The sequence below is a fragment of the Ruditapes philippinarum genome, unplaced genomic scaffold (genome assembly GCF_026571515.1).
Source record: "Ruditapes philippinarum isolate M1 unplaced genomic scaffold, ASM2657151v2 ctg2965_1_1_1_1, whole genome shotgun sequence".
Classification (NCBI taxonomy): Eukaryota; Metazoa; Mollusca; class Bivalvia; order Venerida; family Veneridae; genus Ruditapes; species Ruditapes philippinarum.
Window position 1 is genome coordinate 58,465 of NW_026863845.1, and position 23,312 is coordinate 81,776.

Genomic DNA, 23,312 nt, shown 5'->3' on the forward strand with positions numbered 1-23,312 from the left:
TGTTGTGATCAATTACTATACCAAGTTTGAAGTTCCTAGGCCTAAGTGTTCTTTAGTTATTCATCGGAAACCGTTTTTACCTACAAGGTCGATGTGACCTTGACCTTTGCCCTCATGACCCCAAAATTACTAGGGTCATTTTCTGGTCATGAACACAACACTCACATACTAATATGAAGTTCATAAGCCTAGGCATTCTCTAAGTATCACTCGGAAACCATTTGGACTACCAAAAAACAGAGAACCCTTTAAATACTATACCCCAGGTCTACTGTGAGTGAGCTTAAACATTTTCTCTCATCTTTGCATTGACATAGCCCCCACTTTATTGAAATTTGTTATATTCATTGGAACACTTAAGTGACAAAGTGAATTGACTTGAATCACCATAGCTTCATATTGGATCCCTAAAAGTAACAGGGTGAAAATATGCTGCCTAAGTGAAGCTCAAACCTGACATGCATTGAATACCACAGCTCTACCAAATGAGATATAAGGTTTGTTATTGAACAGTTTACACTGTGACATTCCTACCATATTGAATTTTTTTCACAATTCATTTCATGAATAACAGAATATACTTCTTATAAGCACTATATTCTACATTTTGCACCAAATATCACAGGATAAGAAAAATATGCCGCTTGACAGGAATCGAACCTGAGATCCTCAGAATATTATACATGTGTTTGACTGGAATCAAACCTGGGTTCCTCAGAATATTATACATACATGTACATGTGGGCTGTACTGACTGAGATACAATGTATCTAGCTGGCATGTCATTAATCTATTATTTACATAAAGCATGGGCATAGATATCAAAGAAACATTTGAATTGATAATGACCCATTATTAAAAGTAAATCATATCAGAAGAATATCCCTTGAAAATGATATCATGCATTTAAACATTTGATTAATTTTTGACCCATAATTATCACCACTACCTTCTAATTGGCTAACCAAGTCTGCAGCATTTCATAAAAACAAAACATTTAAATCAGATATTTCAACATAACTGTTTATAGATTCAAAATATTTTATTTGGTTTATCTGCCAAAATAAGTCAAATGCTTATAATTTTGCTGTTCATGGCACTTTCTTTTGGGTTTCAGTTTTTTCTTCATTTTAAGGGATGTAACTCATGTTTACTAAATTGTTTGTTCTTATCTGTCTATCTTAGTCATTACAGACTATTCAAGCTATATATAAACATACAAATAAATTTTTAATATTTATATGTTGAATAAAATAAGATGAAAGATTTACTATTTGAAGAAATTCATCAAATAGATAGAAGTCCAGGAAATTGATGAATATATGGATAGAAATATTATTTTTTGACTGGCTGTATATACCTTAATTTTGGTTTTTCTAATTGTTGCGGTTAAATAGGCTTGTTGATAAGAAAATAGTTCGAGTACAAATCCTGAGTACAAGTATTCGCCAGTCAGAGACATTATGATGCTTGCCTGTGGCTAAATGATTCAAAATATATAAAACTGAACCATTCATAGGACTTTAAATCAGAAAAGAAAACCCAAAGATAAATGAATAAATTTATTTAAATTAATAACTTGGTAAAGAGCAAGGTTTACTAAGCACCAAAAATGGCCCCATCTTAGATATTGATAAAAACCTAAAGGTGTATAGTACAATGTGTTACATTTTCAAAATAGACATTTATTAGGCATTTCTGGTTACTATGACGACATAATGACGTCATAATTAGAGCACCTGCTTAATTCAATTAAATCACAAATTTGACGACAATTTTCATACAAGACTAATAAATTTGTGTGTTTGACTGAATTAAACTCATAAAGATAGCAATATATTTCTTATATATTGTAAACAAAATTATAGTTTAGTTAAAATTAGACTAGTGTGTCACAAAACTAATATAAAAGATAAATGGGGCTCGTTTCGGATATTCCAAATTCGGATATTTAGAAGTAAAAATGTGCATGCATATTATATTTCGCCTAACTAAATGTATTTATTTTTACTTTATTAAATACTGTAAGTTTGTTCATTTTTTAAAAATAAATGTCTAATTTGCTTGTTATATTCATCTACTTCTTACATTACGCTTAAAATAAGGGTGTATAGAATCAATCGCAATTTTAACGGCCTTTTTAGTCAGTCTTTAGACAAGGACGTTGAACATAATAATAATAATAATAATAATAATAATGATAATTATTATTATTATTATTATTATATTATAATAACACAAAACAGATAGGTATTTCTGTCTAACCTAACTAAACTTACACTGACAGTGAGTAACTATATACATGTAAGCAAATAGTATAATGTATATACTACCCCAGTAAAAATGTCAGTGGAATACCAGTGGAATACCACTGTATTCCAGTGGTAACCATAAATCCACTGGTATTCCACTGGAATACTACATAATACCAGTGGAATAACACTGCATTTCAGTGGTTATTATAATTCCACTGGTATTCCACTGGTTTTTCACTGGTAACCTATATTGAGTAGTGGTATGCCACTGGTCAAATTAATTTCAGTTGTAAACCACTGGATTTCCAGTGAACTTGGTGACTTTATAATATATATACAATTTAATAAGGACACTTCCAGTGGACTAATTTTTACCATTGGTATGTACAATTACGACATGAAAAAAAGTACCATCCAAGTTGTCTCTGATCATATTTGTGTGTATACATGTTGGTAATCTGAGGTCAAAAATAGAATTCTAGGGTAAACATCATAATCAATATAGTCATTACAATTAAGTAATTGAATTATTTACTCACAGTTAAAAACAATTGAATAATATAATGTTTCAATTATATGATAGAAATACAATCATAGTATAAATTTACTGGATGATTAGACAGTCATGGTTCAAACCAGTATATCGATCCCCCCTGTGAAATAGTGTTCTTGAAATCATGAACTTTTCAATACATTTAAGAACAGTCACGAACTGGTCCTAAAGACTTCATAATGATTGTTCAAGAACTTATGTTCATGAACAGTTCTACAAGCTTGTTCATGAACTGTTCATTGGCATAAAAAGAACGAAACCAAATTCTTTAAAGGTTCATGAACTTAGGATCATGAATTATTGAAGAACTTTTGATGAAGACCATGTGTTCATGATTTGTTATTAAATAACTACAGAAATAGAATGATTACTGGTCAAGAAATAGATAAAGACCTGGGCAGATTAGCACAGGCCCAAAACAGTTTTTTGCATAAAATAAAGACATCAGTATTTTTTTTTATTGCTTGACCATGGAAATTCAATCAGTCGATTCTTTAATAAAATTCCCCAATTTTTACTCAAACAACTTATCTATCTATATACTGCAGTAGTGCTTTCTTCTTTATTTGTTTTAAATATGAAAGTGTATGTGGCAGGTCATATTAACATGTACTTCAGATGCTGACGAAAATTAACGATGATAACTTACCCTTTACTTACCTAGCAAACATTAACGATTTTACTCGAGCAATATCTGTATATTTACGCTAACCAAGACGATAAATATAGGCATAATTCATGACATATTGGATACGTATACTGATGAAGTAGCAACACAAAATTTTTGGAAACTACGGTAGCTTTGTTTGAAATTCAAGTGCCTGTTGGGCTTAAAATAATAGATTTGTGAAATAAAATTTGTAGGCCTCAATGATATAATCAAAATTATTCAGTCATTGTCATACATGCCATGGACAATCCCTGAAATAAGGTGTCTGTCCCGGAGATGATTTATGTCCCGGTAAAAAAAAAATCTAAAATAATCTACTTTGAAGCAAGAAATTTTACTTTTTTTATATAATTTAATTGTCAAGTTTTTGTAAACTTATCTAGAACGCTTATAACAAACGATTATCCCCTAACAGCATTGCAATGCAATGGTGACACTAATCCTTTGATTGGTATATCTACGTGCCCCTTCCAACAAACAATTATCGGCAATAATTTTGATTAATTAAAAGATTAATTACCCCTTGTGGCTTCCTGAGTGAAGGTGTCATACACTGGCCAACTGGACAGTATAAATTTAATCTGCCTGGAGACATTTATTAGTGGTCAAACACCGTGAAAATTACCGCTAAATATGAGGTGATAAAATACAAGATTCAGCGAATGTTTCAGGTACATGTAAACGACGTGGGTAATTGTCATTACTTAACAAAGCTTTATTCTTTTCTGTGACTGATTGAATTAACGATGCCTAAATACTTAAAAAAGATAGAAAAACAGTTAATAATTATTGACATTCTGACTTTTGTTTTATGGTGTCATTAAATTTGCAAGTTGTAATTACCGGTTATATGGCCTATAGGTTGTATGCTACTATGTAAATTAAAAAAAAAAAGAAATACGTTTGCTGATCAATGCCCACCTTCAAATGAAAAGTGTCCGGAAATGAGTCTAAAAATTATGGCATGTATGGTCATTGTATTGACGGCAAAAAACAACGGATTTACACGAAATTATGAAAATCGAGCACATGTTACTGACGTAGTACACATGTTTATTGACGTAGTACACATGTTTATTGCGTAGTACACAGGTTTATTGAGCGCGCAATATTCAAAGACGGCAAAAACTTCGTCTCAAATCAACAGTGAACTGATGATATCGTCTCCCCAATAAAGATATACAACGAGGAAGGTGAAATTGCTCAAGCAAATTATCAGAAGAAGACCTTCAAAGCTGCAATCGGTGAAATTCACTGTGAGTATTATCATAAATGCACCAGTTGATTTTTTTTCCAAACTGAACCGGCGTGTTTATGACTCCTCCAAGAAAAAAATGAAGAGTCTATAATTATTTTAATGACCTTTCTTCACTTCTAAAAGCATTATTTTGTAACAAAATGCCGACTGTAACAATAGAAATAATAATTGTATTTCCAGCTCATTCCTAGTTACAGTTTAGATACTTAAACCTTACTGGAAATATTGCGTAAACGGACATTTGTCACATATTTTCGCGACCCGTTTGTATTTATTTCTTTGTTGTTGAAAATGATCGATATAAAATGAATAAAAAACAAAGCATCGTTGAAGATTGAAGACGGTTCTGCTTCCCTGCAGACAATTATTTGCTAATGCCTTCTAAAAGATGAGAATCTAGTTTAAAATAGTTTTTTGAAAAATGCATGGTAGCAAGTTTTTTTTATCCCCAGACACTCAAACACACTAGTATGCAGACAGTTCACTACCTTAGCAATTTTCCCTTATATTAGAAAAAAAGTTTTTTATAAAGAGACAATATTTTTATATCACCATTAATTTATGTAGTTTTATAATGGAATATGATCAACAAGGAAAATAGCACATGACTGACTGTATTTTTAAATCCAAAAATTTAATTGGCACAGAAATCATGTTTGCAGAATTCTGTTTGTTTGTTTTTTGTTGTTGTTGTTTTTTTTTGTTTTTTTTGGGGGGGGGGGGGTGTTGGATTTAATCTCTAGATTTCTGTGCATTTATAGGAATTATTGGACCACTAAACAGTTGTGTGGGCCACCAAAATTTATAGGTCAGTGGTCCAGGATACGGCCTAACTTAAATAGCTTGTCTTTGACACTGCCTAAGCTTTTACTAGAGAATCTGAATACTGGTCCATTAAAGTAAATCCCACATGATGATTTGCAAAGAACATAAATAGCATAAACAGTGTCATACTTGTAGCACTGACCTGAATACAATTGAATTCTCAGGCATTGAATTTAAGATTTTTTGAATTTACTGGCCCGTATTCCAGTTTATAATTTATTCTACTAAATATTTAACTAAATTCTCTAAAATTTACACTGGTCATGGTAATCTGTTACTGTATTAGTAAGGGGCAGGATGTGAAGTGGTTGAACATGCTTGAACAAGATATTTTGAGTATTAAAACATTACTTAGAACATGCAAATTGAAAAAATTATAATGATACGGTTTGTCGATCAGGATATTTTAAAGATATTGGTCAATTGTTTATGATGTTAGAATTTTCTTGATTGTGATTAATATTATAGGTCCTGCTGACAGTGTCCAATGTGAAAGTTCATCGAAAAGGCAGGAACTGCTGGGGGTCGTGTGGTTGAGGCTAGATCTGACGGGTAAGCAATATAGTTGAGGTTACAAGGACCCAATTTTAAAATTGTCTACAGTAGAACCAGATATTTTTTCATGCCAAAAATTCCCGTAATCTTAATTCAGTCTAATTTCACAAGGATTAAAATTCGCATAATTAGCTTTTTCTTCTTAAATATTAATGAAAAACTGATTACCCTGATACTGGGGTATAAAAATAGGTTTGAAGGGTACTATGGAAACACATTTTTTCGTAACATTTGTGTGATGTTTAAAACTGTCATTTCAAACACTAGACGTTATATTGTTGTTTTTTTTTTTTTGGTATTTCTAAACTAGATGGGAGGATGAGTGCAGAAGCCTGTGTAGAAAGATTCGGCGCATGGAGGAGCGAATTACTGCTTTAGAGAGTCAGAATACAAAAGTGGAGGACCCCGAATTATAAGCTGTGGAACCAGTGTTTCTGCCAGCTCTGATTTTCTGAGGGTCTTTTATGACCCCCTGTATGATATTTTAGGGGTCATTTCAAATTCATAAGGGTCATGCCAATAAATTTAACAAAAATGTAAAAAAAAAAAAAAACAGGTAACACTTTATAAGTTTTATTTACAATATTTTGTATATTTTTCGTGAAGAAATTGGTCAATCTCTGCTATTTTGGATTATTTGTCATCCAATAATAACGCTGTATTTCTTAAAAATTATGTGTGTTAATTTTCATAGAAGAAAGAAAGTCGATACTATATTGAAATTCGTTCATAGTCGCCTTCTAATTTTCATAGTGCTTCGTAGTACCGCCTAGTGACGTAATCAAGGGCCAAATAAAGCTTGACACTAAATATGTTAGTGTTCATCCTTGGCTGTTTTTACAGAAATTAGAAAACATTCTCCTGTCGCTATCGCTCCCTTCGAAGTTTCTAATTTCTGTAGAACAGCACAGATGAACACTAACATATACGCAGACTGCATTTTCCAGCAGAACAGTTATTCGTTCGCAGAATATGACGACAACAAAATAAATAATTTTGTCTGGGCGCTTTCAATATATGCAGTAACGTATAAATGCAAGCGTTTATTAACTAGTTGAAATAGGCTAAATGCCGGACCACGGACCCGGTAAATTTCATTTCTCATTAAAATTATAGTGGAGCCCACGGTAAACATTCCGTACATTTTTATACTGAATTGACGGTTTATAGTCTGTATATCTGACTTGTGTTGAAATCAGCGACGGTGAAATTCTTGCGTCACAAAATACGCACTAACTAAATTTCATTGCGTCATGGCTGAAAATAGTGCGCCAAAAACGCAAAAACGCGCTCTGGCAGAAACACTGTGGAACATCTAAGTGATACTCAAGAAGTCTTGGTTACATTAGCAAAGACTATCTTCACTGTGGAGGAACTTGGAACCCACTCTAGGACTGGAAAGGTGACCAATAAGTGCAAGGATTCCCCGAGACCACCACTTGAACCCTTGAAACTCAGCAATCTTTAAAGACTAGTGAGGAAGAAAACCGGTGTATCAAAAGAAGTATTTAATAAAAAACTAGAGAACTTACAAAAGGTCATCAGAAGGAAATAAATCACAAAATAAGTGAAACATTGGAAACTAAAAAAACTAATTTCAAGTTCTTGGTTTTTGCACTTTTGAAAATCAGCAAGCTGTATTGAAGAAACTATTTCTTAGTTCTTGTTAAACAAAGATGTGTAGTTTTTTAAATTTTACATGTAGTTTTACATGTTTGTGGGTTTACTTTTTGAACAATATAGCTTAGAGCTTATGTTGAGTACATATTGTTTAGACTTGTCAGTCCGCAAATTGATTGGTATCATCTGTCTGCTCTGTTCTTGCATTTTTCATGAATGTGAAATAATGTAAATGTAGTTTAGGAACTTTCATGAACTGTTCTTGCACTTTTTGTGTTTTATTAAAACAATATTATTAACTTTAGGAAATCTTATTTGGGAGTAAGAGTGCATCTTTAACAAGGAAATATTATAAAACAAAGCAGAAGAGAATAACCAAAATAACTGTTTAGTTTAGGGAAATATTCTACATCTAAAAAAAATGTGTTGAGACTCAATACTTACTATTATATATATAAATCCAACAAATGTATATAAAATATTTGCTATTATATCTGCTCTTTGGAATGATTTTGTATTTTAATTCAACTACTATATCCAGTGATTTTTATGCCCCCGAAGGTGGGCATATTAAAATCGCACTGTCCGTCCGGCTCTGTATTTGGTAGTATTCTACCAAAATTTACCGCTGGTATTTCAGTGGAATTCCACTGGAAAACCAGCGGTAAACTTTTAATGGAATACCACAAAAGTTTATACTGCTGGTATTTCAGTGGAATTCCACTGGAAAACCAGCGGTAAACTTTTAGTGAAATACCACCAAATTTTACCGCTGGTATTTCAGTGGAATTCCACTGAAATACCATCGGTAAAATTTGGTTGAATTCCACTGGTATTCCAGTGGAATTCCACTGAAATACCAGCGGTAAACTTTTAGTGGAATACCACCAAAATTTACCGCTGGTATTCCACTGGAATACCAGCGGTATTCTAGTGGTATTCCAGTGGTATTCCACTGTAATTTTTACTGGGGTAGGAGTTGTTGACTTATTCCAATGTATAGTGTAAAAGTCCGCCTAAATTAAGTAAATTTATAGATATAAAAGTACGTTAGAATTTTTTTGTCAAGTAAAAATAATGTTTGACTGTACTATGCTCTTTCGGAGTATACGTAATATTTGATACTGAACTGCAAATTCGATACTATTTTCTTTTATGAATTATGATACAGCCAAATCCAGAAAACGATTTGTGTTATTTATAATTATGGAAATCAGACTTTTATTACAATTGTAATGTAATGATTCATGACGATATGAGAACTGAGAAAAAACAAGAGCTGTCACAGAACGTGACAAATGCCCCTGAAGGATTCTAGTTCTAAACCAACTATTACATGTTAAGTGTGTAGGTAAAAATCGACAAAGTTTGAACCCCAGCAGTGAACTATAAGTTATACAAAGAAACCTAGGTCTTGTTCACAACACATTGTCCATCTATGGTGGCTTTATATTTTTAAATAAAATTGAAACTTTCATGTATACGGAAGTTACAGAGCGGACACAACAACCACTATTTATATGTATATAACATAAATATTGAAAAAGTTTAAACCCCAGCAGTGACCTTAAACTAAGGCGTAGGAACACGGGTCTTAAAGGCAACACATCATACATTTATGATAATTTCATATGTGAAATAAAAAATATAATCCGAAGTTCATGCATATTATTTTCAGAGCAGACACGACCATATCTGCCTATATGTATATTAATATCAAAATTAACAAAGTTTGAACCCCCACAATTACCTGGATCTAAGTCATAGAAACCAGTCTTGTTCGCGACAAACCATACATCTATGGTTATTTCATATATGAAAGAAAAATTAAAATCCTTTCATGCATACTGAATCAGAGCGGACATGACCACCACTGTCTATATGTATAAAGCCTGAATGACTGACGGAATGACAGACTGACAGACGGACGGTTCGATTTTAATATGCCATCCTTCGAGGGCATAAAACATTTATTTACATGTATTCATAATTTATGTGACATAAAACAACTCTAAGTAAAGATTTGGTTTATATCATTCCAATATGCCCTTACATCTACATAATGAGTGTAAATTAAACACTTAACATAAGGAAGCCTACAATCAAAAATTTAATTTAGCATTGTCTCTTATACTGTTACTTTTAACGATTATCTTTCACACTGTATTGAATGGCTATCAATTTCAAAATACCGATACATGATCAGCAAGACTATCAGCCCATTTTCTCACTCCTGACTGAGTCTCACAACTTCTCATGGTGTCCATATGCGAGATACCATGTAACGGTGGAGACATCGGAACACATTCAAACTACGTGTGCACCAGCCATAAGAAAGGCATTAATACACATCAATGCTGTCATTCGTGTAGATAATCCAATTCATGTAGTTATGGCTGCTTACATGTATGCTCTGCAATTTCGTGCACAAAATAAAAGGATCCTTTTGAATTGTGAAAAAGACAAGTCAAGACTTTCTGTCTAGTTATTCTTGCAAACAGCTAAAGCTGGGAAAGTCTACTGAAGACATTTCGTCCGTTGACTCCTAACACATTTTCTGCTTTGGCAATTTCTTGTGAATATTTTTTAATGAGAATAATACTAAATTAATAAGATTTGAAACTTCTTGTTGAATTTTTAAGCAATTAAATGTCTAACAAATCTTTAATACCTTAATAACTATGAAATAGCACTGACTTAAAATGCTTAAAATCTGAAGGAATAAATACATTAATAAAATAACATATTATTTACTGAAAAAGCACTATCTATTTTATTAATTATTAAAAAAAAAAAAAAAAAAAAAATTCATGATCAAGGTTTTGAACTCAATTCTCCTGGGTGAGAGACTCCCGTGCTACCACTGACCTAAAGCCACATTCTGGGATGCTATGACATCATTTAACAAGTAGTTTTACATATACATCAATGCAGACGATGTGGAATTATAAAGTTTAAATACTCTATATACAATATCTTTAAATTGTTTTGAGACTTGCGATAATTTTATTTTCACAAAGTAAATTGAATTCTTCTTATCTACCTTTTAAAAAGACATAAAAACCTCTTAATCACTGTGTTTAAATGACCACAGTTGTTTGTTGTTGTTGTTTTTTTGTGAGGGCGAAAGAACCGGACCCAGATCAAGTATTCAGCAATAAAATAGCTTGAACAGCAGAATCAATAAAATTACATAACAACACCTTGCTAATTCTAAGAATGAAATATTTAAGGCAAAAGTAGAATTTCAGCATTTATTTATAAGCGTTTACATATAATTCTTTTAACCTGCCAGAGTTTTGTTTACAACCGTTACAGTGGAAACCGTCGAACTCGTACCAAAACATAATCGTACTTATTTTAGTGAAAGTGCCTTTAATTTACTAGAAATGATTTTCCTGCAAACATTTATTAAAATATATGTTATGAATCATATTTCAACAACTTAGAATACAAAAATAATAATGTTGAGTGCAATATACATGCTCCATGATTTGCATTTACTGAAATTAATGCCAGAAAATAACGTTTAGATATTAGATAAAAATCTTATTTTGGAATAGAGCACAGGCAAGCCCCAACTTTATATTGATATAGTTGAAGCCTTTGAGTCATTACAACACAATGGTGTAATGATTTTGTTGGGGCTGGACTGTGCTGATACTTTAATTTTCGTTTAAAACACCAAAAATACGCGAATTTTCATAATTTTGCTGGAAATAGGGGTATTTCCATAGAACATAAAACATACTAAATGTAAACATATGTCTATAAATTCATATTTTTTTAACAGTTTAAAGATTGAACTTATAAATAAAACCTAAAAACAAGAACTTTTCATCAAATTATTTTTTGCCAAAATCTTGGGCAAAAATCCATGGTTAGTGAACCTAGCTCTTTCAAAACATCAGCAAATATATTAAGAGAGAACTGTTTAAAATGATTTTTTTAATTCTAGTGTAATTATGTTTCTTCATAAGAAATTATTAATTTTAATGACTTTGATTTGTTAAAAATCTGAGGTTTGTTAGTAAATTATAACAGTCACAATTTCCTGGGAAAATATTTTGGTATATGATAATAGAGTAAAACACATTATTTGGCACTGAAATCATTATTTTAAGAGAAAAGATCTAGATAAAGTGGATGAGTGAGATAGCATGGTGAAGATGGAATCTTAGTATCTCATGATCCTTGGATCACTAGATGAAGATGTAACAACTCGACAAGAGATCATCTCCCTTGAAAATTTAGATTTCAATTTTCTTAATTTGCATTTATTAATTGATAGCAGAACTTTTCTTAAATTTTTTATATACATACACTGTAGTATTTGTATTTAATTGGATTATGATCAGATGGATTTGATTAATAGGATTATGCCATGGTTCATAACTCTTCACTGTTTAGAGGAGAAAATGTGTAAGTGGCCGGATAGCTCAGTCGGTCGAGCCACGGTATATGGTACTTTGAGGGTCCCGGGTTCAAATCCCGGTCTGGCTGCACATTTTTCTCACCCTGTTTATATTAATTGGCGCCCAATGTGTTGCCTTGACTGCATAGCTCAGAGTTCAATTCACATAGCTCTGTATTACCCTTAGAAATTTGAGGGTTGATGTGTAAGCTGCTTAATAGCTCAGTCGGTAGAGCTGTGGTAAGGTATTCTGAGTGTCCCAGGTTTGAGTCCTGGTCAGGCTGCACATTTTTGTCACCCTGTTACAAAATTACCAATTGGTAGGACATAAGAGTCTTCATAACCTCTGATCTCCTTTCAAAATTCCATTTTATTTAGTTCCGCCCATTGTTTTCTTGTTTAGGGCAAACGCTTTTTATTACTTGGGGACCATACGCCGCTTTTCATGGAATGGCACGGAAGTGTCACATTGAAGGTTCCATGATAACCGCCGTATGAACACATCAGCGGATGTTTCTTGATTCAAAATTTTACTATTTCAAGTTTAAATGTTGAATTCTGCTTAAGCCGGTGCTAGGGGGCGTGGACGGTAACTTGCACTTTCCAGTACCGTCCATGAACAGGCTCAATCAAACCGAGCCTGCAACATTTTCAATTGTGCCGTGTTGGGCTTTCTTTAGGGATTCTGTATTTATCTATTTTGTGATAATTCAAATTGGACTAAAATTATGAACTTTTTGTATGCATGAAACATTTTTAATCTTGTTGCATATAATTATACAAATTGATTAACTTGTATAAGAGATAATGTTGGAGTGACAATGAAAACACCATATGTTCCTGTATAAATATATATAGTCAGACAAGAACTGTCGGAACACAGTAACGCTCGACTATTCGAAAAGTTGTCACAAGGGTGTTTCATTGAGTATAATAATGCTAAAGGTACAAAACCTTCAGTAGTTATGGAGATGCCAGCTTACACGCAAAAAGTTAACCAAGAATTCTAAAAAGGGGCATAATTATGTAAAAAAGCAAATCAGAGTTATGGGACTTGTGCCAATCATCTTAGATAATCACAGAGAACAAGTGTGTGAAGTTTCAATCCATTCCCTTCAGTAGTTATGGAGATACCAGCTTACATGCAAAAACTTAACCACATGGACGCAGATGCCGACAAATGGGTGACTGTATTAGCTCGATTATTCTGCGAATAGTCGAGCTAAAAACAACATTTGAATAATAAAAATTAAATGTTAACATTATAAATGATGTTGATCCAGGAATTTACAACAGTGGAGTTTGAAAAATTTCAACAAAGGGTAATATAATACATATTTCAGTGTGTACGTGTATTTGGTACCATTGACCTAGTGGTTAAGGCATCTACCTTCTGATCGTGAGGTTGAAGGTTCGAGCCCCACGGGGAGCGCTAATTGAAAGATGAATATTTAAAATGGGACTCGTTCCGAAATGGTCACTTCGTGAGCCTCAAGGTAGTTAAAATGAATGGTTACCGGTTTCTACACGCCTGGCGCCTGGCATACAGGTAGAATTGAGTTTGGAGGTACATGGTATGCAAGCAAAAGGTGTCTCATAGTAGTGGTGGCACTATAATAAACAAGACCTTTCCCCTTTACAGTACGCTCGGCGCGGCTTTTTCAAAACCCGAGTGACCCCGCGGATGAGGTTTACCGCGGACGAAAATTTGCTCAGATATTGTCCGCTTGACCCCACGGACAGAAAATTTTCACCACCCCGGACATAAATCGGCGGCTGAAACCGTTTCCCCCGCGGAACGCAGTGGTAAATTGCGGAGGAACGCGGCGGTCAACGCGGTGGAAACCTTAAATTTTAAAAATTTATTTCTGTATTTAAACATCAGTATACGTACGTACATGTACTGTAACATGTACTGTACATATACATGTAACTATATGTAAAATTTGTTTGTTTTCTTCCTTTTTTGTTGTAATAAAAGTACATGTACAAATGCAGTGTTTTTCTTGTTCTTCTTCTTGTTATTGTGTTGGGTAATGTATAATATGTATTCGACATCAAGATAAATCATTGTCGTCGCAACTTCATGGTAATGAGAAACTTGAAGTCAAATAATGAAAAATTCGGCATATGACATTTATGAAAAAGATACTACAACAATTTATATGCCAGCTTTTGTTTCTTATTTAAAAACTTTGAAAACGTAATCCTCAACAATTTTATTCAGGCAATATTCCAGGACGTCTCTTTCAATTGTCAGATGCGTTTTACTGTTTCTGTTTATTTGCATGTTGATCATAAAGTCTTATATTTTATTTGGAACATTAAAAGAAAGCGTTTATTTCACCAAAATATACATTAAATGATATTCTTGATTTATCTAATTACAGGTGTGAGCGTAATGTATATGTTTTGAAGTTTGTATCATCTGTTGAAGTTTATTTTCATTTTTGTTTTAGTAGTTTGTTTGCTTGTTCTTTTTTATATTTTTATAGATTTTTTGCAGAATTTTGTTAAACTTGTATTCACACTCATCGACCTCTTACAGGACATGTACTGTAGCGTCAGTCATCATTGAGAAATCAGCACAAATGTCCTTTTTTTACTAAGTATCATATTTATGGCTCCCATATAGTTTAACAGCAATAATACTTATAGAACCACAAGAAAGGAACAAGTAAAGATGACAGTGATAAATGACGATTTCAGTTGTAAAAATATTGGTATGTGGACGAATAGTTTTGTGGACGTTTATAACAAAAATTTTAAAACAACAACAAAAACAGGTACAGCTGTAATTATTTTTATTTCAAATTCCGTTCAAATAATTTAACGTATAATAACATTTAAGGAGACGATTGTGGTCAATTTTCAAGTCATTGTGTAAAAAAGATTACGTTAAAAAATAATAAAACGTCTATTATTTTTGGAGGTTAATTTATATTGACCAACTGACCATGGCGTTCCCCCGCGGGAAACGGGTGACTGATTTAATCGATAAATGAAGAACGGTCGTCAGAATTTTGTCCGCGGTGGAAACAACTGAACACCAGGGATCGCGGGGAAATTAGGCTTCTCATCGCGGACGAACCCCTGCGTTTGTCTGCGATAAAAAAAATCGTCCGCGGTGGTCCGCGGAAAAAGCAAAACCCGCGGTGAGCGTAATGTACCTTTTATAAACTTCTTTTAAAAAAAAGGCAAGTCCTGGATGTAATATTATATTTATGTGTTGCGGTTCAGGGGAGAAGATGTGTTCGCCCCTGGATAGCTCAGCCAGTAAGAGCTGTGGTACGGACCTATTCTAAGGGTCCTGTGTTTGAGTCCGGTCAGGCTGCACTTTCTTCTCAACCCTGTGACATTTGGAGCCCAAACTGTTGGCTGTGTCTGAATATAGCTCAGAGTTAAATTACATACTTTGTAAACCTGTTGAAATTTGAGGATGAATTTTCAATTAGTAGGACAGTATCTGAAGCGAAATTTACTATTTTAGTAAGGGGGAGAAATTGTATTAAAGAGTGAGGCGCCGCATAGCTCAGTCGGTTAGAGCCATGGTATGGTATTCCAAGGATCCTAGGTTCGTGTCCCGATCAGGCTGCACAATATTTATTTTTGTTTTGTTTGTTCTCTTTACTTTAATTTCCATTTTTTGTTTACCCCCTCCCCCCCCCTTGACGGGGACAAAACAAAATAAATGAAATAAAATAGAGATTATTTGTGGGACGCACATTTGTCGCCGTTGAAGGGCTCATTCACAAAAAAATACTGAAAAAAAATTACCTCCCCTCCCTCATTTTTCTTATTTTTATTGTCGCCGTTGAAGGGCTCATTCACAAAAACTGACAAAAGGTAAAAAAGTGCGACAAAATAAAAAATAATTGTCACTCTTTCATATTTTTGCTACTTGTAACATTTTTCCACATGTCACGGTTCAGAACTGTTAACTTTTTATGGGGGATATAGTGTAAGCTGCCAGATAGCTCAGTAATGGTAGAGCTGCGGTACGGTATTCTGAGGGTTCGCGTCCCAGTCGGGATGCACATTTTTCTCACCCTGTGACATGGGACTGTGACTGGATACAATTCAGAGTTTAGATTACATTGCTCTGTAACTCTGTGAAATTCAAGGATAAATTTCAATATAGCAGGGGAGTGTCACGGTTCAGAAGTGTTCACTTATTTCTTTCAATTTGTAAGTTCAAAGGGAGATAAATCTGAAAAGATTGCTTCAAGAGTTATGAACTTTGTCACATAAGATGTGGTTCATAATAAGGAATATATATTTGAAGTTTGAGGTAGATACCTTTAAAACTAAAGACGTTATAGTAAAAATAACACTTTTAAAGTAAAAAAAAATCTCAGTTAACGGGGAGATAATTCTTGCAACATTGATACTAGATTATGACTTATGTGGTTAATGATAAGGAACATATATTTGAACCTTAAGTAATAAAGAAGTTACAGTAAAAGTAATATATCTAAGGAAAATTCTAAGTTCAAGGGGAGATAAATCTGAAAATATTGGTGCTAGAGTTATAAACCTTGTAACATAAGATATGGTTGCTGATAATTAAGAAATATATATTTGAAGTAAGAGGTTGATCCTTTAAGTAATAAAGAAGTTACAGTAAAAGAAATTTTATTTTTAAGGAATATTCTAAGTTCAAGGGGAGATAAATCTGAAATATTGGGGATTAAAGGTTATGAATCTTGTCACATAAGATGTGATTGATGATAAGGAACAAATATGTAAAATATGAAGTTGACCCCTTAAGTAATAAAAAGAAACAGTAAAAAATAATACTTTTTTGAGGAAAATTCTAAGTTCAAGGGGATAAATCTAAAAATATTGGTGCAAGAGTTATGAACCTTGTCACATAAGATATGGTTGATGATAAGAAACATATGATTGAAGTTTGAAGTTGACCCCTTAAGTAATAAAGAAGTCACAGTAAAAACAATATTTTTAAGGAATATTCTAAGTTCAAGGGGAGATAAATCTGAAAATATTGGTGCTAGGGTTATAAATCTTGTCACATAAGATATGGTTGCTAATAAGAAACATATATTTGAAGTAAGAAGTTGATCCCTTAAGTAATAAAGATAAGTTACAGTAAAATATAATATTTTTTAAGGAAATTCTTAGTTAAAGGGGAGATAAATCTGAAAACATTGGTGCTAGAGTTATGAATCTTGTCACATAAGATGTGGTTGATGATAAGAAACATATATTTGAAGTATGAAGTTGACCCCTTAAGTAATAAAGAAGTTACAGTAAAAACACTATTTTTTTAGGAATATTCTAAGTTCAAGGGGAGATAAAGCTGAAATATTGGGGCTAGAGTTATGAACCTTGTAACATAAGATGTAGTTGATAATAAGAAACATACAATTGAAGTATGAAGTTGATACCTTAAGAAATGAACAAGAGGGCCATGATGGCCCTGAAGTCACTCACCTGTATAAAGGCACCCAGAGCAGGGCCATGTTTAAACCCCAGGGCTTTTATTTGAACAAACTTGAAAGACACCCATTAGAAGATGTTTCAGGATGTTAACTTTTTACTGCACACTTATACTGAAAAACAACGATCTACCCCCCCCCCCTCCTTCCGCCCCAGGGCTTTTATTTGAATAAACTTTGTAGACACTCACTAGAAGATGTTTCATGCTTAATATCTAAACTCTAGCTCTTTGAGTTCTTTAAAAGAAGATATTTTAAGTTTTTACTTTATGCATATAGGGAAAATCAAAGACCCCCTGGGGTGGGGCCAATTTTGACCCAAGGGCTTTAATTTGAACAAACTTGGTAGACACTCACTAGAAGATGTTTCATGCTTAATATCTAAACTCTAGCTATTTGATTTTTTCAAAGAAGATTTTTTAAGTTTTTGCTTTATGCATATAAGGAAAATCACTGACGCCCGGGGAGGGGCTAATTTTGACCTCAGGGCTTTTATTTGAACAAACTTGGTAGACACCCATTAGAGCATGTTTCATGCTAAATATCTTAGCTCTAGCTCTTTGAGTTCTTTAAAAGAAGATATTTTAAGTTTTTACTATATGCATATAGGGAAAATCAATGACCCCCTGGCGCAGGGCCAATTTTGACCCCAGGGCTTTTATTTGAACAAACTTGGTAGACACTCATTAGAAGATGTTTCATGCTAAATATCTTAGCTCTATCTCTTTGGGTTCTTTAAAAGAAGATATTTTACGTTTTTACTATATGCATTTAGGGAAAATCAAAGACCCCCTGGGGCGGGACCAATTTTGACCCCAGGGCTTTTATTTGAACAAACTTGGTACAAACTCATTAGAAGATGTTTCATGCTAAATATCTTAGCTCTAGCTCTTTGGGGTCTTTAAAAGAAGATATTTTAAGTTTTAACTATATGCATATATTATTATGGGAAAATCAATGACCCCCTGGGGCAGGGCCAATTTTGACCCCAGTGCTTTTATTTGAACATACTTGGTAGACACTCATTAGGAAATGTTTTATGCTAAATATCTTAGCTCTAGCTCTTTGGGTTCTTTAAAAGAAGATATTTTACGTTTTTACTATATGCATTTAGGGAAAATCAAAGACCCCCTGGGGGGCCAATTTTGTCCCCAGGGCTTTTATTTGAACAAACTTGGTAGACACTCATTACAACATGCTTCATGCTAAATATCTTAGCTCTAGCTCTATGAGTTCTTTAAAAGAAGATATTTTAAGTTTTTACTATATAGGGAAAATCAATGACCGCCTGGGGAGGGGCCAATTTTGACCCAAGGGCTTTTATTTGAACAAACTTGGTAGACACTCATTAGAACATGTTTCATGCCAAATATCTAAGCTCTAACTCTTGGGTTTTTTTAAAAGAATACATTTAAAGTTTTTCTTTTGGTTGCCATGGCAACCAGATGGTTGAGTTCTGCATGGAATGGAATTCTTTGAACAACTTTGTTAAGGCTTCACACAAGGAACATCCCTGTGAAGTTTCATTATGATCTGCCTTATGGTTTCAGAGGAGATGTCGTTTTAAAAGTATGAACGGACGAAGAGTGATCCTAATAGCTCATCCTGAGCATATGCTCAGGTGAGCTATAAAGTTATAGTGAAAAATAATATTTTTTAAGGAAAATTCTAAGTTCAAGGGGAGATAAATCTGAAAAAAATGATGCAAGAATTATGAACTTTGTCACATAAGATGAAGTTGATGATTATAAATATATATTTGAAGTTTGAAGTTGATACCTTAAGAAATGAAAAAGTTATAGTGAAATACATTTTACTGCACCAAAACTTAAATCTGAAATCTGGACGCGGTCGCCGGGGTGAGTAGGACAGCTCTCCATATACTTCGTATAGTCGAGCTAAAAATGTACTGACAATCTGCCCAAAAGGTAACGAGTTGGTCACAGGATGATCTGACCAAGACTGATTTTTGATGACATCTCTTATAGTAAGGCTAATAATGCTTGGACCAAGCCCCGGAACAACAAGTCCATGGATATGCCACATAATTTACTATAATAAAGTAGAAAAAATAAACAACACTTACTTGGGTTTAACACATCTAAATGTAATCCACATTTGTTGTCCTAAGAAGAAAATACTCACTTTCCATTCACATCACATTGTTATGTACAGCAAAGTATTGATTAAATGTCAGACTCAAAATAAAAAAATAATGTCTATTTCACCTGTCATTTGTCTCATAATCTATTTATAAATAATTTCTCCCAAGTTCATTTAAGGTTACTCAGTACTTGTTGTTGTTTTAAACTGAAACACGTACACTCCAGACGTGTCATCAATGGTGACAACAAAATTGTCTGATTGTTTTATAAATGTTTTAAAGTTTTCAAATTCTGTTTCTGGTTTTATATCACAACCTTCCATCTGTACTGTCACTGTATGTGGTAGTTTGTTTATAACAGTAATGAGATCATATAACACTGAACAAGACATTGTTATATCATACAACTCAACACGTTCAATATTGATCATTTGAGGTGACAGTGTTAATGATCTTTCACCTAGATTGATGTAATACAACCAAACATGTTTCACATGATATAACAATGATAATGTTTGTAACATTGTTTCTATGTCACTGGAAGATTCTAGATTACAACACATAAATGTTTGTAGTTTACTGGCTGCTGGTAGTTGACTGAGATAAGATGACACAACACCAGGTTTATATAATTTACCTACAGAACATTCCTCTAACAATGATACATCCATGTTTAATTGTGACACAGGTATCTCGCCCAATCCTAAACATCTTAGTTGTGAATGTTGAGACAGGTCAAGGTTGAATCCCCTACATGAAGTACCATGATCACTACAGTATAAATTGTACAATGTTATTTCTTTCATTGATTTTTTACTAGTGAGGAAATTTAACAATGTCTCCATTACCTCGTGGGTCATAGTGAAACAGCTTATATTTAAACACTCCAGGTGTTGTAATTTTACCAGTCGGTCATTTATCTCTGCAGACAGCGGGCAAAGTTCCGCTACAAATTCATGATTTTTCCATTTACTTGACATCACAGTTAAACATTTTAAAGGGTTCAATAACAAGCTCATTATTTCCTCTTCTACAATTTCACCTTGATAGAATAATTTCTCTATATGTGGAAGGTCAGAGAGTGTAAACAAACTGATAATATCTTGTAGACTACAAATTCCTTCATTTTTTATCATTATTGATTTTATGTTTTCTTTATTTTGTTGACATAAATGTTGTAATTGTTTGAAGTAGTTTTCTTGTTGACATTTTTCATTAAAGAAGAAATCTTGTAAACACAATTTGAGGTCTTTGTTTTCCTGGCTTTCTTTGGCACAAGAAATGTACATGTCTTGTATGTCTTGTAATGGATCATTGTACATGTAATCATAACCTGTCAAAGTTCTGTATTTGCTTGTTTTTTCATCATTGTTTATCAGAGGCTTCAAATCACTTGATATTGAAGACATAAATTTAGGGTTCATACCACTAATAAAGACAAACACTTTTGACATGTCTAGAATATTTTGTAAACATTTGCACTCTTCAAAGATGATTTTCTGAACTTCACTTGTATTTTGAAAACTTACGAATATTGCTGAAAAGTATTCCTGCACTGTTTTATGTGAAAATGAGATTTTAGAACTTTCATTTATTAATGTTTTCACTTTACTTTCTGATAATATTCCTGATAGACAGCTTGATTTCAAATCTTCTGGGTTAAGATATTTTTCTGCAATATTTTCATCAAAAACTAATGTGTGCTCTTTTTTCTTACTGAACAATGTACTAAAAGCTAGTTTCCCAATGGTCACCAGAAACGTGTAGTAACTACAGAAATGTTGATGTTTTCTAAAGCATTCGGGAACTTTACTCGGAGATGTGTCACACGATGAATGAAACTTTCCATGTAATTTTTCTGTTCTAGATAGAAGGAGCTGAATAATGCCTGTATATAATTCTACTGCAGAATTTCCTATTGGAATTTTTTCAACCCATAAACATATAAGATAGAGTAACAGGAGAGGGGTGGATTCCATATCTTCAAGGTCATGATTACTGATTTCTTCTTCAAATCTACATACTTCATTTTTCAGTTTACCATCTTGAAGGTTTTTATTCAATATTTTCATTGTGTTAAGCTTAAATTGCCATGCATTATCTTCATTTAGTTCAACTAGCTCTATTATTTTGTCCATTTGACTTGTCTTTAAGTTTGAGACTCCAAGCTTCCACGGCCGGGTCGTTGTTAAGATTATACACTTTTCACGTGCATATCGATGTGGAATACTTTTAGGAATTCTTGTACACTTGTTTTCAGGATGAAACCATTCATCTAGTCCATCTAATATCACAAGACATTTTTCATCACGTAGAATTTCATTTAAAAGAGTATTTGGTATTTCAGATTTACATGGAAGATTATTTATGATTTGTTGTTTGATCATTTTGTCGACATCACAGACTGTAGTTGAATCTCTCAATAGCACTAGAAATAAAAACCCAAAGCCAGATAAAGCCTTTAATTCTCCTTCTTTAAAATGCTTGTAATTTTCATCCTTTTTATGAGCTTGACACCATGTTATTGCGAGATATTTTGAAAATGCAGTTTTCCCAAATCCAGCAACAGCTGATAAATATATTTCCCGTGGAACTTTTCTACCAGATGTAAACAGGTCCTCTAACGACTTGACTCTAGTTGTTTCTTTCCTACCACCTGGCAGATATGTCTGTATATCAATTTCTGGCATAATGTAGAACCCGGCTAGAGGGGTATGGGAATCATCTGTGAGTGGTGAAAGAGGAACTGAACTGTGATTGGTGTTGTACCATATGATGAGTTCATCCTTCAGTTCTGAAATAGAAATAATTGACATAATTATTAAAACTAATAGTAACCTATATTAGTCCAAGAAAAAACACTCAGCAAGCAGACAACCATACTTTTTTAATACAACAAATTTGTCATAAAAAGAGAATGAAAAAGGAGTCATTAAGAGATAAAATTTAAAAAGAAAACATTTTCTGATAATTCCCTAAAAAAACTTGGAAATAGACAAACCAATCACGCTACAAATCGTATTCGTCTGTCATTTTTTCATAGCAGACGAACACGGCATAGATATGATTTTTACCAAATATTCATACAAAATGTCTGAAAAATACCTTCAAGTTGTATTCACTGAGAATCTTATTTGCTGATGCTTTTATCTTTTAAATCTTTTACAAATTAAAATTATATTTTGGTAGCTCAGCTCTTAACTTTTTCTGCATGTAGATCTACCTAAGATTTTTTTCGCACTGGATAAACTGTAATTAACATTTTAAACTATAAATAGAAACGGCTGACGTGTAAGAACTGTCATTTTCTACCATCTATGGTGGATGATGTATGCCATGTCATATGAACATGTTTTCAGGGCAAAATTGCGAAAACATGAACAAACTATTTTCGCGTGACGGGGACCCAGCAAACATTTTATATCGGTCCAATATCAGCCCGATATCAGTTGTTATGTCGGCCCGATATCGATTTCTTATATCGGACAGATGTCGGATGTGCAACCCGGCTACAAGTCGGGCCGATATCGGCTGTATATCGTTAGATCTATTTGAAGCCGGTGTCATACCGACATAAATTAACCTTCATCTTTTCTTCT

At 33.3% G+C, this 23,312-nt stretch overlaps 1 protein-coding gene and 1 long non-coding RNA gene across 2 annotated transcripts in view; one reads left to right on the top strand and one right to left on the bottom strand.

The window, feature by feature from the left end:
- LOC132723505 (uncharacterized) overlaps positions 1–22,551 on the bottom strand; it is a 32,576-nt gene extending 10,025 nt beyond the window's left edge. Inside the window, exon 1 of the mRNA XM_060708231.1 lies at positions 19,696–22,551. Within this exon, the coding sequence (XP_060564214.1) occupies positions 19,893–22,529 (2,637 nt within the window). The 5' untranslated portion in view covers positions 22,530–22,551 and the 3' untranslated portion in view covers positions 19,696–19,892. The remainder of the gene's footprint in view (positions 1–19,695) is intronic.
- On the top strand, positions 4,538–6,542 carry LOC132723502 (uncharacterized). Its single transcript, XR_009624749.1, has 3 exons — positions 4,538–4,734; positions 6,030–6,113; positions 6,427–6,542. It is a non-coding gene; the product is annotated as an uncharacterized LOC132723502 (long non-coding RNA).
- Positions 22,552–23,312: the final 761 nt, after the last annotated feature.